This window comes from Sycon ciliatum, chromosome 5 (genome assembly GCF_964019385.1).
Source record: "Sycon ciliatum chromosome 5, ocSycCili1.1, whole genome shotgun sequence".
Classification (NCBI taxonomy): domain Eukaryota; kingdom Metazoa; phylum Porifera; class Calcarea; order Leucosolenida; family Sycettidae; genus Sycon; species Sycon ciliatum.
This window is the reverse complement of record NC_088647.1, coordinates 3,180,615-3,196,749: the sequence shown is the minus strand read 5'-3', so window position 1 is coordinate 3,196,749 and position 16,135 is coordinate 3,180,615. Positions and strand designations below refer to the sequence as shown.

The window sequence follows — 16,135 nt, the reverse complement described above, 5'->3', positions numbered from 1 at the left end:
TTGCGCTAAAACACACAAGCTGTTACTTCTAGCAGAAGTGTGTGTGTGTGTGTGTGTGTGTGTGTGTGTGTGTGTGTGTGTGTGTGTGCGTTCCTCTGGAGCAGCTTGGTGACATCGTCCAAGATCGACAGGGATGGCGGGTCACCTGCCGTGATGCTGTTGACGCTATTGTCCAGTCCCGCATGGAGCCTGTGGCGAAGCCCCTCATCTGTGGCACTTGTGCGCGCAGTTTTCGTCGGCCGCAGGATATTGCGAGGCACAAGTGTAACGCTGTTCGCGCGGCCCGCGTGCGCTGAGTATGGCGCTCCCCGCCCGGTGGACAACACGTCTCCTGGTCTGCCCCGTATGGGGCCACATAGCCAGTCATGGCAGTGGAAGAAGGAAGGAAGAAGGTGTGTGTGTGTGTGTGTGTGTGTGTGTGTGTGTGTGTGTGTGTGTGTTTGGTGCCAGCTAGTTCGGTTGGTGGGTACACTTATGCCAGATAGTGGTGGGCCTGTTGCCAACGGGCTCGGCTGCTTGAAGGTGTATTGTTGTACCTACCACCTTTGTTGGTTTCAGGGTTCATATACTTTCTATTTGAAGTATACATACCTGTTAACCATGGACTACTTCTTGCTAGATAAACTCTTGTGTAACCAATGGTGCTAGTGAAGCTTTTATCAGATCCACTCTGATTTAGCCACCCACACTAGTACCAAGTATTACCTTCACTGGGGGCAGGGGTACCTGCAGTTGGATCCCGGGACGGATACCCTGATGCCGTCAATCCTTTTTCTGCACCTTGTCCTCGCCCACTTACTGAGATGTGGTGAGCCGATAAGTGGGATCATTTCAAGTCCACCCTAGTTTGAGGATTTCAGGGGGTGTCGGCCGTTGGGTGGTTCAATGGCCAATTGAGTCATCTTTCCAAGATTCCTTTTGAGTCTCTCTCCCCTCTCCCGGGGAGACCCACGTGACCAGTTTTGGCAGTGAGCAAGTACAAGTGTGTGTGTGTGGGCACGTCTTTCTTCTCTTTCTCAGACTCTTCCTGAGTTTTCTTTCATTCTCCTGGGTGGTTACCAACAGCCAGTGCATGCCGGAGTATGTGGTGTGATGTGTGTGCGGGAAAAAATGAAAAGACCAAAAATAGGGATTCGCTGGCCAGAAAAGTCACTTCAAATAGCTGTGTAGACCAGGCTGAATAGTGACGGTCAATTCTTCAGCCTTGCAAGCTGTTGAATGGTGCAATCCCAGCACAAGTTGCTATGGCTTCTGCCGTAGCATTGCTATCATCGCCTCCGGCGATGGGCGTGAAAGGTCAAAGGTGTGTGTGTGTGTGTGTGTGTGTGTGTGTGTGTGTGTGTGTGTGTGTGTGTGTGTGTGTGTGTGTGTGTAAGATGTCATAGTACAGTGCTGCTCAATGAAATCTGATCAAGCGAGTCAAGTACGTGCTGCCGGGCGCTGTGTGGCTCTAGACCTGGCAACACTGGGAGTTCCAGCTGGACGGGGCGCTAAGCATACTCCCTTGATCAGGTTTCATTGAGCAGCACTGTAGTATGGTGTACGGGTGCCGGGTGCATTCATACTGTATAAGTATGCGGTGTGAGGCGCCAGACACAGTGGCAGGCGCATAGCCCGCATGGGGCACGGGTGGGGGGGGGGGGGGGGCATGTGTACCTCCTCTAACAATTTCGACCTAGTTTCAGCACGCACGTAATGACCATGAATGACATGCACCTGCCATCCTACACATGTGCGGCGGTGCACCCCCTGAACGGGTGACGAGCTACGCCCCTGCAGTGGCACCTACCTACAGGACATTGCAGCATTCACGGACACAACCCAAACCGCAACACTACGCCAACACCCCCGTCGCAAAGTGCACAAGTTTACATCATTTTTGCGTTCCTTACCGGGAGACTTCTCTTCCACTTTCGTAATGCAGTCGATGAGGGTTGCGATGCAGTGATGCACGTATATAAACTGACCCTGCAGAGCAAGTAAGAAAAATCGCAACAGGGATGTTCAAAACAACCAGCACACGCTACCGGAAGCACAGGCTGCATGCACATGCAGAAGGCAGAAGAGAAGTAAACTTAGAACCCTCCTGCTGACGTCCATGTTCATGCACCTGACACCGAATCAATTATATTGTTGAATGCTTGCTACAGTAGCCGTGGTGCAGTGATGATGCCTGTACCAGTACGAACTCCCTACCTCCGTCTGAATCATGCTGACGCGCTGCCATCGCATCTGACACGCTATACTCAGCAGGTCAACGAATTGCATGTCCTTGTTGAGCAGTTGCTGGGCGACAGTGTCCACAGCAATGTACGTGCCCGTTCGGCCCACTCCCGCGCTGCACAGTTGATCACAAATCAAGCACAATGAGCAGCACAGTACGCCCTCAGAAGTGTCTACAAGATCTTCTAGTTCTGCAAGCCATGCAGGACTATTCGGAATAGTTCCGCTCGCCTTCTGCCAATGCATTTTGAATACAATTTACTTCCATTTGTCGGGAAGTCACTAATTGCACATTCGCAATTACTTAAGAGAGCATGTCTGAGAATACCAAAGTATGTGTGCAAGTGGATCTCTCCGATTTCGCTCAAAATTTGCAGGTAGGTTCCCTTTGGGGTGTGGATCGATTGTGCAAAGCCCTTGAAAAAGTTTCTGAAGGGAACCTTGAAATTTGCATACCCCTCAAAAATGGCCGAAATATCACATTATTTATGGGTCTAGAAACGAGTCACGCCACAGCGTATACGAACAAGCTATGAACAAAACTCCATCAAGCCAACGTTGCCTCACCTTAGAAGAGTTCCTGGAGCAGTACCGTTTAGCCACGCCAGCATCCCAGAAGACGAGGTCCATCACCCCCTGACGCCACAAATGATCGTCTTGAAAATAGCCAATTTACAAGCGCTGGCAAAACAGCCAGCTACGTCCTCAATTGGCCAGAACTATACACCGGCAGATAGTAGAACACCTCTTCTAGCGCTCAGGACATGTCCCCCATCTTCCTTTTGGGGTTTTCTTGAAATAAACTTTTTTGAATTTTTCCACTCGACCATGCTGAAATACGGCCAAAGTCATACCTGCGCAGGAAAGCTCGCCCCTCCGCGACGTCTCCTCAGCAATTTCTACTCCAACACTACTCCCAAGGCCGCAGAACAAAGTGTAGTGTTGACTCTGACAAGGAAAAGCAGCGGTGATCACTTGTCACTCCAAACAACAAGCTTCTCCTTGCGCCACCAATAATTTTTTGTGCGACTGTTGATGCAAAAGTGACTGAAGGCCTGAGCGCAGCTTTTGAATTTTATTGCAAGATGCACGGTGAAATCACGTGCCTTGTGACGCAAGAATGCCAAGTCGCGTGGCCCACGGCTCACGAGATTTCAGAGTCACCTTTGTCAAGAGCGCTTGTAACTCGCCTTGAACGCCCGTTGGTCTGGAAGTGATCACACTTGTGTTGTTACTGCGCTCAAGAACATGCTGACCGTGTTGTAGGCCTACGAACCGGGACTTTCCCTGACCATTTAGGTCGAAGACCAGTGAAATGATGATGAAATCACATTCTTTATGACGTAAGAAATCTCTCATGCAGTTCACGCGACAAGTGCGTGCAGCCAGTGCTGCTCGCGTGCCAGTCAACACAAAGGGACCGAGCTAGCCGCTTTTGTCGAGCATTGACATGAAAACAAGGGACTTTTACTGTTGGACTATGTTCGGGATTGCAGGAGGTAAGTGTGAAAGACGAATAACTCTCCATGCTGTACAGGACATATTTCAACGGCTTGCTGCCATTGCAACACTCCTAGGACAGTTTGTGGGGGTTCTCAGCAGTTCAAGCAGGAAATGAAGCTCATCTTACCTCTGCCATCATGATCTGTTCCGAGTAGCGTTCCAGGCACATTCGCGATCGAAGGCCGCGTATCGTGATGCAGGAAGCGTCATCCTACGTCACAGAGCACGCGATCTCACCGTGCATCTTGCAATAAAATTCAAAAGCTGCGCTCAGGCCTTCAGTCACTTTTGCATCAACAGTCGCACAAAAAATTATTGGTGGCGCAAGGAGAAGCTTGTTGTTTGGAGTGACAAGTGATCACCGCTGCTTTTCCTTGTCAGAGTCAACACTACACTTTGTTCTGCGGCCTTGGGAGTAGTGTTGGAGTAGAAATTGCTGAGGAGACGTCGCGGAGGGGCGAGCTTTCCTGCGCAGGTATGACTTTGGCCGTATTTCAGCATGGTCGAGTGGAAAAATTCAAAAAAGTTTATTTCAAGAAAACCCCAAAAGGAAGATGGGGGACATGTCCTGAGCGCTAGAAGAGGTGTTCTACTATCTGCCGGTGTATAGTTCTGGCCAATTGAGGACGTAGCTGGCTGTTTTGCCAGCGCTTGTAAATTGGCTATTTTCAAGACGATCATTTGTGGCGTCAGGGGGTGATGGACCTCGTCTTCTGGGATGCTGGCGTGGCTAAACGGTACTGCTCCAGGAACTCTTCTAAGGTGAGGCAACGTTGGCTTGATGGAGTTTTGTTCATAGCTTGTTCGTATACGCTGTGGCGTGACTCGTTTCTAGACCCATAAATAATGTGATATTTCGGCCATTTTTGAGGGGTATGCAAATTTCAAGGTTCCCTTCAGAAACTTTTTCAAGGGCTTTGCACAATCGATCCACACCCCAAAGGGAACCTACCTGCAAATTTTGAGCGAAATCGGAGAGATCCACTTGCACACATACTTTGGTATTCTCAGACATGCTCTCTTAAGAAAAAGTCTCGCTCCTGTTGTGAGACCAAGGAACTACAAGTTATGCTATAATGTCCTGGTGTTATTGGACATTATAACGTAACTTGTAGTTCCTTGATAATTATTTTCTTTACTATAAATTTATCATTGGCTCTCCATCCGAGTCTATCCTGTTGTGGGTTTTTACCTTTCTGCCGTGCTGCATATTACGGATTCGAACCCTTACCATCAAGTCATCATGGCGGCTGTCAATCTCTTGTCAATTACGGCAATGTGTGAGTCCCCTCAGTGAACCTTTACATGGGTATCAGCTGACTACACTCATCAGGGGCGTAGCTGCTCCCCCTTTGGGGGGGGGGGGGGGGGGTGCACGGTCGCACATTTTTAGGATGGCTGGTGTTTGTCATTCATGGTCATTACGTGCATGCTGAACCTAGGTCGAAAATTGGGGGGGGGGGGGGGGGGGTGCACGTGCCCCTTGCCCCATGCGGGCTACCCACCTGCTCATCTTGATTTAACCACTATGAACGTGTCCTGTCTCAGTGACGCCACCACCTGAGTTCCCTTATGGGCATGCCGGAGATGTGCATCAATGTCAAGTGTCATGGTAAAACCCTTACCTGCAGTGCACAACTATTGGTGTTGACATCTCCAAGTCACGCTTCTCGTTGAACAGTCGCACACCAAGCACGAAGCGAAGCAAATCATCAGCAGTCGCTGGTACTCCATGATCCGGCCAGTGTGTGAAGTGATACTGGTTCACCTGCCGTACATTCGCACCCTTCACAACAACAGCGGCAACAGTGACAACAACCACAACAATAACAACAACAACAACAACAACAACAAAAACAACAGCGTCAACAAACACGCAGCAGAGACAGTTGTAGCCCAATAGATAACAAGGCGGACGCACGCACGAACACGAACACACACACACACACATGTGTGTGTAAGTGTCCACGGATGAACATACCTGGCTGACAAAGAACGTCCGAATCGTGGCGAATGACTGTATCTGTTCACTTATCATCTCCACGGTCAGTGGGACGTCCATGCCTTCGGTGAAGCGGAACACATTCTTGCGGTGATCTACAACATCCCCTTCCGTAGGCCAATACTGATGACATTTTACCTACACAGATAACAAGCACATCAACTCATTAGCCGCCGAAAGAGAACAAGTTGCAGCAATTACGATTCCTTTTCCAATTTTAATTGGAAAGGAATTTAAAAATGTGTAGCAGTCGGTTTCAATGAAAGGGAAGAAAACTTCAAAACAAAAACCTCTGAAAGTTGTCAGCGGAATGACCATGGCCCTTCTTCAGTTTAGAGTTCTCAGTCATTCATCATCAAATCATAACGGAATTTCAACGGGATTGCACATAATTCGACGCGGTTGCACAAAATGGCCGACAAAGACAATCACTAGTACCCAGTACACAAGCACGTCACACAGGTGTACAGTGCACCTTGTGCCCACGCGGCACGGCAACACAATAGTACGTTCCACTTTGGTCTTACCCTTCCCTTCTCCTGAAGGTTTGTGACCATGATGACGGTGGAGCTGCCCTGTTCCCATACCATGCGCCAGAAATCCCGAATAGTGGTGCCCAGAGGACCTTGCGTGGCGATGTACGCTCGCTCCTGGTTTGGGTGCTGAAGGGAAGAACGGAAACGAGTAATTAAAATAACAGCTGGCGTTGAAAAGATAAAACTCCGCAAGTTAACTATGAGCTAGCCTAAGGTCAGCCAATCTCTCTACTAGTCAAGCGGCTTTACACACAACCAGAAGTCTTACGGCAATATGACAGAATCATACATTAAAATTGCACGGTTCGTGTGACACTTGGTTAAGCCAAGTTTTCCGTATCCATAGGAACGCCACCAGCCTAAAGGGTCAATGTGCAGATGCAGCTCCTAAAGCGGTGAGAGGTGAGTAGATCAGACCCACCACAAGGTGGTCAAAGACCGCAAATCTCATTCGCTGCATCCATGTTTCCCTCGTGCCAGGCCACAAGTTCCCAAATTGACTTGGGTTTGCAGCACGGCTGAAAAAATCCTTCCGCTTCCAAGCAGGACTTGGACCTGGTACCCTCTGTTTCATGCAGGATCAACTGGAAAGTGGTATCATTGAAGAAGTTCCCAATGCTGTGCCAATTGGGCCGCTGTACTATTTACCTATTCACCACTGGGTACAGCATCAGTCGAGCATAACCACAAAGCACCATACTGCCGTGTATATGATGCTTCTGCCAAAGCGAACAAAGCTGGCAATAGCCTCAACGACTATCTTCATAGTGGCCCGTGTGTGTGTGTATGTGCAGGTTATCTGCTAGCTGCCTTCCTGGGAATGTCGCTACTCACGTGAATATAATTGGCATTGATGTAGCTGGTGCCTGGCTCTCCGTTGAGGACCTTGAGGTGCACTCGGGAGTGCTCATCTAGCGTACAGAATAATGTCACATAATGATGTCACATAATGATGTCACATAATGATGTCACATAATGATGTCACATAATGATGTCACAGAATGATTTCACGGAATGATGGCACACAATGATGTCACAGTGCAACACACAGCAGGAATGATAACAGGTACAGTTACTAGTTCAGTTGCAATGAGGTGAGGTGTTTGTTTCTTTTTCTGGGGGAGGGGGGGGGGGAGGGGGACAAACCAAACTAAGATCAGCTGGAAAAAATCTATCCGCTTTGGAGGTGTTTCGGGGGACTGCGGGGCGATCGTTTCGAGAAGATTGCAAGAAGAGCAACAGCATCCATTGTGCATAGCACCAACAAAAGTATAAGAGCTGTGTCACTGGTCTCTTCTGAACGCTGACAAGAAACCTGTATGATTCCTGTGCATGTCTGTTACTACAGTAGTACTGATCCACACCATCTCTGACCTCACAGTACGTACTACAGTACACTCATATCTCTCTTATCCGGACCTCCAAGTTACGGGCACCTCAGTCTACCGGGCACCCTGTGGACGAGTTTTAGTAGAAATATATTACTACCCATTTGCCAATTTTGTAGATATAGTGATGTCATACGCCAGATCTGGGCACTTTCCCATAAAAATGTACGTGATTCAGAGTTATGGACATTTCCGAGCTATGGGCAATGCCTGGTCCTGGACCACCCCGGATAACAGAGATATGAGTGTAGTACTGACCCCCCCCCCCCTCGATCCCACCTGTGTTCTTAGTCCTTACATGCCACGATATTGCTGTAGCGATTCTTGCCGCGGTTCTCCGGTTGAAGTGACGCGTCGGCCATATGATGCTGCCCTATGGGACCCACCACCTGAACAACGGTAACATCACAGGTACATTGAGGTCATTTCATTACGACCTGTTTATACAATAAAATAATATATCTTTCACTGGCACAAAAAAAAACAGAGAAGTTCCAGGTTGTCCAATACTAGTAGAGTGCTCAATACCGAAAAGCAGAACTAGTTCAAACAATAATAAGAGGAAAAAAGAAGATGTTTTAACTCCGAGTTTCGATGATTGCTTAGTGCGTGAAACTCGAAGTTAAAACACTCTTTTTTTCCTCTTATTATTGTTTTCACTGGCACAAAGATGGATGGATTGGGAGAATGGGTGAGTAGGTGAATGGATGGATGGATGGATAGATGGATTGATGGATAGATGGATGTATGGATGGATGGGTAGATGGATGAACAAACGGACGGATAGATGAATGCAGACGGAGAGGCAAACAGTGATCGTTGGCTGGTGGGGTTGGTGATAAATGGGTGACTTGCTGAAAAGAGAAGTCGGTAGCTAGACGGATGTGCTTGTGGGTGCATGGATGGTTAATATTCAGACCGAGAATGGACGGATAGAAGAAAAACAAAAACACATCAAGGATTGTGCTTGTTCCAGCAGTGTGTTCTACTTTTAACATCACAAACCCTTCACTTCTACACACAATACATTTTGCATGCAACTCCAGTGCTGCTCAATGAAATCCAGTCGCGTCGTTCAGGTACACGACGGCCATTGTGCAGCCCTAGACCTGTGAACACTGGGCTGCGAAATGATGCAAGGCGCAAAGTTGAGTGACGCGACTGGATTTCATTACACATGCAGCCACTACTCTTGCATACAGTAGAGTCGCGCGCCCAAGAACGTTGTTTCCAAGGGGTTAGCCTGGGACGTTCTTATTTTTTCTGCAATCTGGCTGCGTTCTTATAGCACGTTCTTAGAAACAATCCGTACTGGATCATATGTATTCCACAAGCTGCCAGAAAACCAACACCGCCGTTCTTAGCTTTAGGCTGTGGTGTTCTTAGAATTTCAGGCTGGACGTTCTTGGGCTCCGCGTTCTTCAGCGCGCGACTCTACTGTATAATGTCCATACTGTAGTCTACCCACCTCGTAGTGCTTGGCGAATCCAAGGTCGGAATGTGCACCCATGTTGTTGACATAGTTTACAAATCCAGCAACCGCAATTGGACTGGTGCCAGGAAACACGCACACATGCACGCATGCGCGCGCACGCACACACGTACACACACACACGTGCACGCACACACGCGCATGCACACACACACACACACATGTGCACACACCTCAGACCTCAGATATGCCCATCGCGGGAGCGATGATAGCGAACAGCTATGTTAGACATGGCAACTTGTGCTGGGATTGCACCATTCAACAGCTTGCAAGGCTGATGAATTGACCGCCACTATTTTTAGCCTGGTATCCACCACACAGCTGTTTGAAGTGACTTTTTCTGGCCAGTGAATCCCTATTTTTCATTTTTCCATTTTTTTCTTCTTCTTTTTTTTCTTTTTCTACACACACACCACACCACATACTCCGGCATACACTGGCTGTTGGTAACCACCCAGGAGAATGAAAGAAAAGTCAGGAAGAGTCTGAGAAAGAGAAGAAAGACGTGTGTGACCATAATCGTCGGGAATCGAACCCGCAACCTATCGATTGGAAATCGCTGCACATACCACACACACACACACACACACACACCACACACACACACACACACACACACACACACACACACACACACACACACACACACACACACACACACACACACACACACACACACACACACACACACACACACTACTACTACTACTACTACTACTACTAGCAGCATGACTGCCCAGAGGGGCAAGTGTCACCCCTATGGAAAGGGGACCAGAAAACGGGACACGGATCACAAGCAGGACCGCGAATGTCTGGCTAGGTCCTGCTGCCGGCGGAAATTGCGTTTACAATGTGGGCAGCTGAGGGGCAGAGCTGCTCTCTCAGCAGCAGATGGTCTCGCACCACGATTGCAGTTGTGACGCTTGAACCCGGCCGCAGAACGGAAGCATCGCTGACATGTTGGGCAGTGCTGCTGGCAACAAGCTGAAAGTGGCACAGACATACTGACTGTTGGTGTAGGAGAACTCGTGACAGGCTGGCATCGATGAACAGAGTAGCCACCCTTGCTGCGGAACCACCTCTGGCAGTTCTGGCATTGCACTGATCCACGCTGGAGCTGGATGGGAAGCCGTCTCTGAGTGGTGCACTTGTGCCGCGTTCTATCTGAGACCCGTGAGAAGTTCCGGTCACACACTGCGCAATGCACAGACTTGGGCATGGTGGAGCTCGACTGAGGGGCAACCCGTACTTCCCTCCACTGTTGGCGGTCTTGAGCAAGGATGAACCACTGAGATGGCTGTTGCAGTGCAACCTTGAGGTCGGTCATCACCGTGTCTTTCCACCGTCGCCGGGGACCACAAAACGGCCGAGGCACAGGTAGCCACCCAAAGAGGAGTTGGAGGGGGGTGCGATCCTCATCCATACGCGCAACGTGCCCAGTCCATTCCAGACGCCGATTGCGGAGGCGTGTAGACATCAGTACTGGGTCTCCCCAACGGTTCCGCAGGTCTGTGGATGACAGCCGCTCGGACCACGGACGAGGCTTGGTGATGCTGAGGACAGTCCGGATGCATTGATGGTGGAATTTATCCAAACTTCTGATATCCCGTTGGAGTGGGGTCCAACACTCTCCGCCATACAGTAATATTGAGGAAACGCAGGCCATGTACAGGTGGCGTTTACTAGAGAGGGACAGAGATCTGTCAGTGAATACCTTCTGGAGGGCTCCGAAGGCCTTTGAGGCTTCGGCAATACGGCGCTTGATGTCGGATGAAGAACGACTGTCAGGGGTCACTATGGATCCTAGGTAGGTGAACTTCGGCACGGCTTCGATAGTGCCAAGGGGGAGAACGATGTCAGCCGAGTCTTCAGCAGAGACCCCATGGCCCGCCGTCATGATCTTCGTCTTGGCGATGCTCACAGTTAGTCCAAATTCTCGGGCAACACTACAGAAGAGCTCCACACCAAACTCAGCATCACTACGGCATTCAGACACGAGAACGGCATCATCAGCATACTCCAGGTCACTAACAGACAGTGACTCGCCAGCCCTGCGCGATGATGAGCGGGGGTAGAGTTGGCCATCGATGGAAAACTGGATGCTGACAGAGTGACTACGACCTGCATCCTTTAGCCGGGCACGCCATGTCTCAACAACCGCCCCGAAGTACAGGTTAAAGAGAACGGGTGCCATGACACATCCTTGTCGGAGACCATTAACCACAGGGAACTCATCAGAGGTGGAGTTGCCAACTCGGACCGAGGCAGAGGTAGAGGTGTGGAAAGCCTTAATCAGGGCCACTAGCTGTTGCGGGACCCCAAGTCGGCCCAAGGCCACCCAGAGAGCAGCGCGTGGTACAGAATCGTACGCCTTTTTCAAATCCACAAACACACAGAAGAGCTGCTGACGATGTTCGTATGCTTTCTCGATTAGCTGGCGGAGCGAGAAGATGGCATCAACACAGCCCCTGCCTGGCCGAAAGCCGCTCTGGGACTCTGGGAGTTCCGACTCAGCCAACAACTGCAGGCGATCTTGAATCATGCGGCCACACACCTTGCCAACAACATCAAGAAGGGCAATACCCCGCCAATTATCACATTTGGACAGGTCGCCCTTCTTGGGAACAGGAACCAACTCGGCATCGCGCCATTCCTGCGGAACAGTGGCCGTCGTCCAAGCAAGTTGGACGAGATCCAGCAATGCGTCCAGGGAATCATGGCCACCTGCTTTCACAAGCTCGGGGACTATACGCGAGGAACCTCCAGCTTTGCCACACACACACACACACACACACACACACACATGCATGCATGTACACACACGCACACATGCACAAAAGCACAGCATACCAATGCAGGGAACACGATAAGATTTCGAAATTGCTCTGACACAATGTCCTGCCACTTCTGGAAACGGTCGGACATGGCCGGACACTGTGATTTGGCAGATTTTGTGATACATGTACATGTCAGGGACTCTTATTTTTCCACCACTTTCATACACGTACATGTACATACTCCCCCCCCCTCCCCCTGGGGGGGGGGGGGGTACATACTCTTGATGCTATTATTAGTATTACAGTGCGGTGCTACAAAAGTACAAGTCACATCACACAGATCTCGAGTCAAGTAGATGTAACACTGGTTCAAATCTCTGTGCATTGTGCAGCAAACACAGTAACTGGGACTATGTGACTGTGAGCGTGCAGTGTTTCTGCACACATCGGATTTGAGCTGGTTTTTCGACGACAAAGTAATTTTTATGAAGTCAGCAAAAGACAAAATGGGCACTTGTTCGCCCGTTCTTGTTGCCAGCTCCAGGATCGACACCATGTCAATACGAGTACTCGAGTTGGCTGAAGGATCCCATCTTTGCAAACGTGATGTGCTCTTTGAACAGCAGGTAGATTCTACGCGACATTGAATTTATGACTAACTTTAGCTGCTGTTGCTTCATCGACCTTGCACGTCGCTTTTTCGACAGGAGCGTACTTGACTGGATAGCGAGAAGACTGCTCCTTTCGATAGAGGCATATCGCAAGCTGGTACATTTCTGGCGCCTCGTTTCCCCTGGAACACGGACGTTTTCAATTTTTCGGATCGTACAAACGCGCCGCGGAATAGTTCCTAGCTTCACCAGGAAGCGAGAAAAAAAAATCATTTCAAAACTCCTTCTTTATCGTTTGCTAAGCTCAAACTGGAGCTACACTGAAGTGGACAGCTCCCTGCTATGCCGTAAAACCCTCTTGTCACAGGTTGCTGCTCTAACTTCTTGAGACTTCTTCCCAGCCAGAGCGCCACTGTCCTCTGTCGTTCTCTTTCCCATTCAATTATTTCGGTCGGACAGATTGTCCGTTTAAGTAAAAAAGCGCCGGGTTTGAATAGAAAATGGTCGGAAAATGTCCGATGTCCGACCGTTATCGTGTTCCCTGCCAATGTATACACAGTGACTCAACTGTGCATAGACTGCAGTACATGAAAATAAGAATGGTCCAGGGTAGGAGGCTGACCCCCAGTTCTGACCCGACAGTACATAATGACTTCCTGCAGCCTTACCTTGAGTACTGGTCGCCGACAAGCGATGTGCCGTGAATTGGCGGCGGTTTCCGCTCTGGTTTGATTGGCGCCATTCCATCGTCAGCCAACTTACTCAGCTCCAACTCTTCGCGGCTGTGTACTTTGTGAAACTGTCCCGGAATGGACATGGAGGCTGTTGCCAGGTGCAGGCCGGAGGAGACGTCATGCCGTACGGGCCACTTGCCTAATGCCTCCAGCGGCAGCGTGAAGCTATCGCGTGAGTGATGCCGTAGAGTGCCCAGCAAGCCGTCGCGGAATTCCTGACCAGCCTCGCTGCACAGAAGCATGTACATGCACGCGTAGCACAGAGAGAGAGAGAGAGAGATAACACCACAGACAGGTTAGTTGGGGCATGAGTTGGGCGATTATCTGGCTCGCGCTCTCAAATTCCCGACGGTAAACAAAACAAGAAAACTGGCCAATAACTATGGAAGCGTTGATGGACATCCTACACACTGGAAACCTGCCAACACATGATCACCGTACGGGCTCGAATACAAGCCCCTCCCCCCCCCCCCCCGAATACAAGTGGTAGTGGTGGTGGCGGCGGTGGCGATGGTGATGGTGATTGTGATTGGTGTTGCGGTGGCAGTGGCAGTGGCAGCAACAGTGGGGATTGGGGGGGGGGGGGGTATGGGTGTACAGTCAGACCTCGCTTATCCGGAAGAAAATAGTTGGTTACAAATGTACAGCATATGCCATGCTTACATACAGTATGTGTGTTCGATTATCCGGTTCCCTCGCCTATCCGGATATTTTTGTGGAAAACGGATGTGTGCGGTTATGCGAGGTCTGACTGTAGTAGAATACCGTGGCACAGCAGAGTGGTCTAACAATGTGCAGAGATACGGACTCACGTCTTCATGTAGTGAAAGCCACTGGCAAAGAGAACGATGAAGCCCAGTCCTCCGAGAATTCCACCGGCTATAGCAGCACCAGGAACCGTCGCTTGGCTGTCGTCACCACGACCAACTAGTGGTGGAGTAGCTGCAAATGGATATCCAGAAGACAACAAGTTAGTTACCATGAATGCATCATGCAACACATTTGCTGTGAACATCAACCCAAGCGCAATGTAACCCATGCAAGCAGAAACCTAGAAATTCAATAGAAAGGAGGTCAAGCGGTCCAGGGCGCCGGCCATGCAGCTGTGAGTACGCATAAGATCAACACGTGGACTGCATTGGGCCCAGACAGATTCTGCTCCGCTTGCCTCGATATTTTGCCGAGCCTGGCACAAGAAACTCGATATTTTGCTCCATTTTGCTCCGGAAAAACGTGTCTTTTATTCACTTCCCGTACAATCCCGTACAGCATTTCATAAAAATCGCAGGGTCGGTTTCTCAACACGGGTTTCCACACACGTGTCCCTGAGTTCTTCCAAAATCATGTCGATCCACAGTGAATCCCAGTGATATTTCGGTGACATGATCTCGTCCTGGGTAGTGTACCCTGCTGAACGGGTAACAAACAAGGAAATGCAAGTATCAGGCATCGATTTTACCCAACAGCTCGATATTTTGCTCCGATTTTGCCGGCAATTATCGCTCTTTCAATTCTTCGATATTTGCCGAAAGAATTGCCGGCAGGATCTGTCTGGGCCTACACTGCATGCAACGTTCTGTACGCGCTGAGGGCACCGGCCCCGAGTCATTCGATCGGATTTCCATGTCCACAACAATACCATGCTGCTGTTTATACAACATGCTGCCATGCCGCTGTTGTTGTACATGTACATTATTACAACAGTCATGCTATCATGCTATTGAAGTACGTGTTACGTACAGTATTACAACATGCTATCATACTGCTGCAGTGTGTGTACGTTATCACAACATGCAGCTGCCACGCTTACTTGTCATGACCACTCGGCTCGTTTGTGCGTACAAGTTGTTGGAGCTGTCGCTGAAATCTGACAAGCTTGGCTGCGCACTGTCACCCGTTGCTGTGAACGCAGTGTACGCTCTGACTGTGATGCTGCACCAGAATCAATTCCAGGATCACACGGGCAGAGAGACAGTGAGACAGACAGACAGACGGACATACAGACATACTCAACCTACGGACAGAACTGTTTCGTCCTTTGCGGGACCCATCAGTGCAGCACAGAGAATATGAGACCGAAGCTGGTAGCAACGAAAACATATCTTCAAAGAGAAATATACAAATATATGCCACAACACATGTCGCGGCTGGCGCATTATTCAACGTTCACTGTGCGTTTGCGCATGTGCATGCCAGGCGTCTTGAAGGGTAAGCGTGTGATGCACTTGAGTTGTACGCATGGACGCATGTGTCTGTGATGTTTACATGCAGGATCATTATAGTGAACATGGCGGTTTCTCCATACATTTTTCCATGGCGTACCTGTCCTGGTTTTGCAAAACCTGGCCGAATTTCCAACCCCTATCCTTGGTCTGTTCCAGCCCCAAACATGGCAAGGAAGAATTGCAGGTAATACAAAAGTAGAATATACAGTTTGTTCCCACTACTGTATTAAAATAAACAAAATTTCGGCGACGCGAAATTTCGGCATTTCACGATTTTTGACATTTCGGCAGCGATTTATTTTCGGCACGGGGTTAATAGTTAAAACACTAGTAGATCACCAAAGCCAATGTGAAAAATTTCATCAGCGTTTTAATTCCGGCGTTTTGGGTCAGTGCCGAATTTAGCCGAAATGAAATAGCTGCCGAAGTTTTGTATATTTCAATACCAATATCAATGTGTGCGGGACACCAACAAGTTGGAGAGCCAGTTTTACATGAATGGACTGTAGATGGCAGTGTTGGTCTAGTTTATGTTGTCAGAATGAACTTACACGAATGAAGCGTTGTTGCTCAGTGCAGGATTGCAGACAACGTCCGCGCTGAGACAGGTGGTGCTGGAAACACCGACGACGGCATGTGACTGC

General features: G+C 49.4%; 1 protein-coding gene across 1 annotated transcript in view; it reads right to left on the bottom strand.

Annotated features, from left to right (window-relative positions):
* The window catches only part of LOC135817192 (receptor-type tyrosine-protein phosphatase mu-like), a 53,218-nt gene that overhangs the window by 1,323 nt on the left and 35,760 nt on the right, over positions 1–16,135 (bottom strand). Inside the window, exons 13-24 of the mRNA XM_065330322.1 lie at positions 16,043–16,131; positions 15,077–15,198; positions 14,079–14,208; positions 13,201–13,494; positions 9,121–9,202; positions 7,951–8,041; positions 7,099–7,175; positions 6,256–6,390; positions 5,708–5,866; positions 5,352–5,512; positions 2,197–2,338; positions 1,893–1,968 (exon numbers count right to left, since the gene is read on the bottom strand). Coding sequence (XP_065186394.1) covers positions 1,893–1,968; positions 2,197–2,338; positions 5,352–5,512; positions 5,708–5,866; positions 6,256–6,390; positions 7,099–7,175; positions 7,951–8,041; positions 9,121–9,202; positions 13,201–13,494; positions 14,079–14,208; positions 15,077–15,198; positions 16,043–16,131 — 1,558 coding nt within the window. The remainder of the gene's footprint in view (positions 1–1,892; positions 1,969–2,196; positions 2,339–5,351; positions 5,513–5,707; positions 5,867–6,255; positions 6,391–7,098; positions 7,176–7,950; positions 8,042–9,120; positions 9,203–13,200; positions 13,495–14,078; positions 14,209–15,076; positions 15,199–16,042; positions 16,132–16,135) is intronic.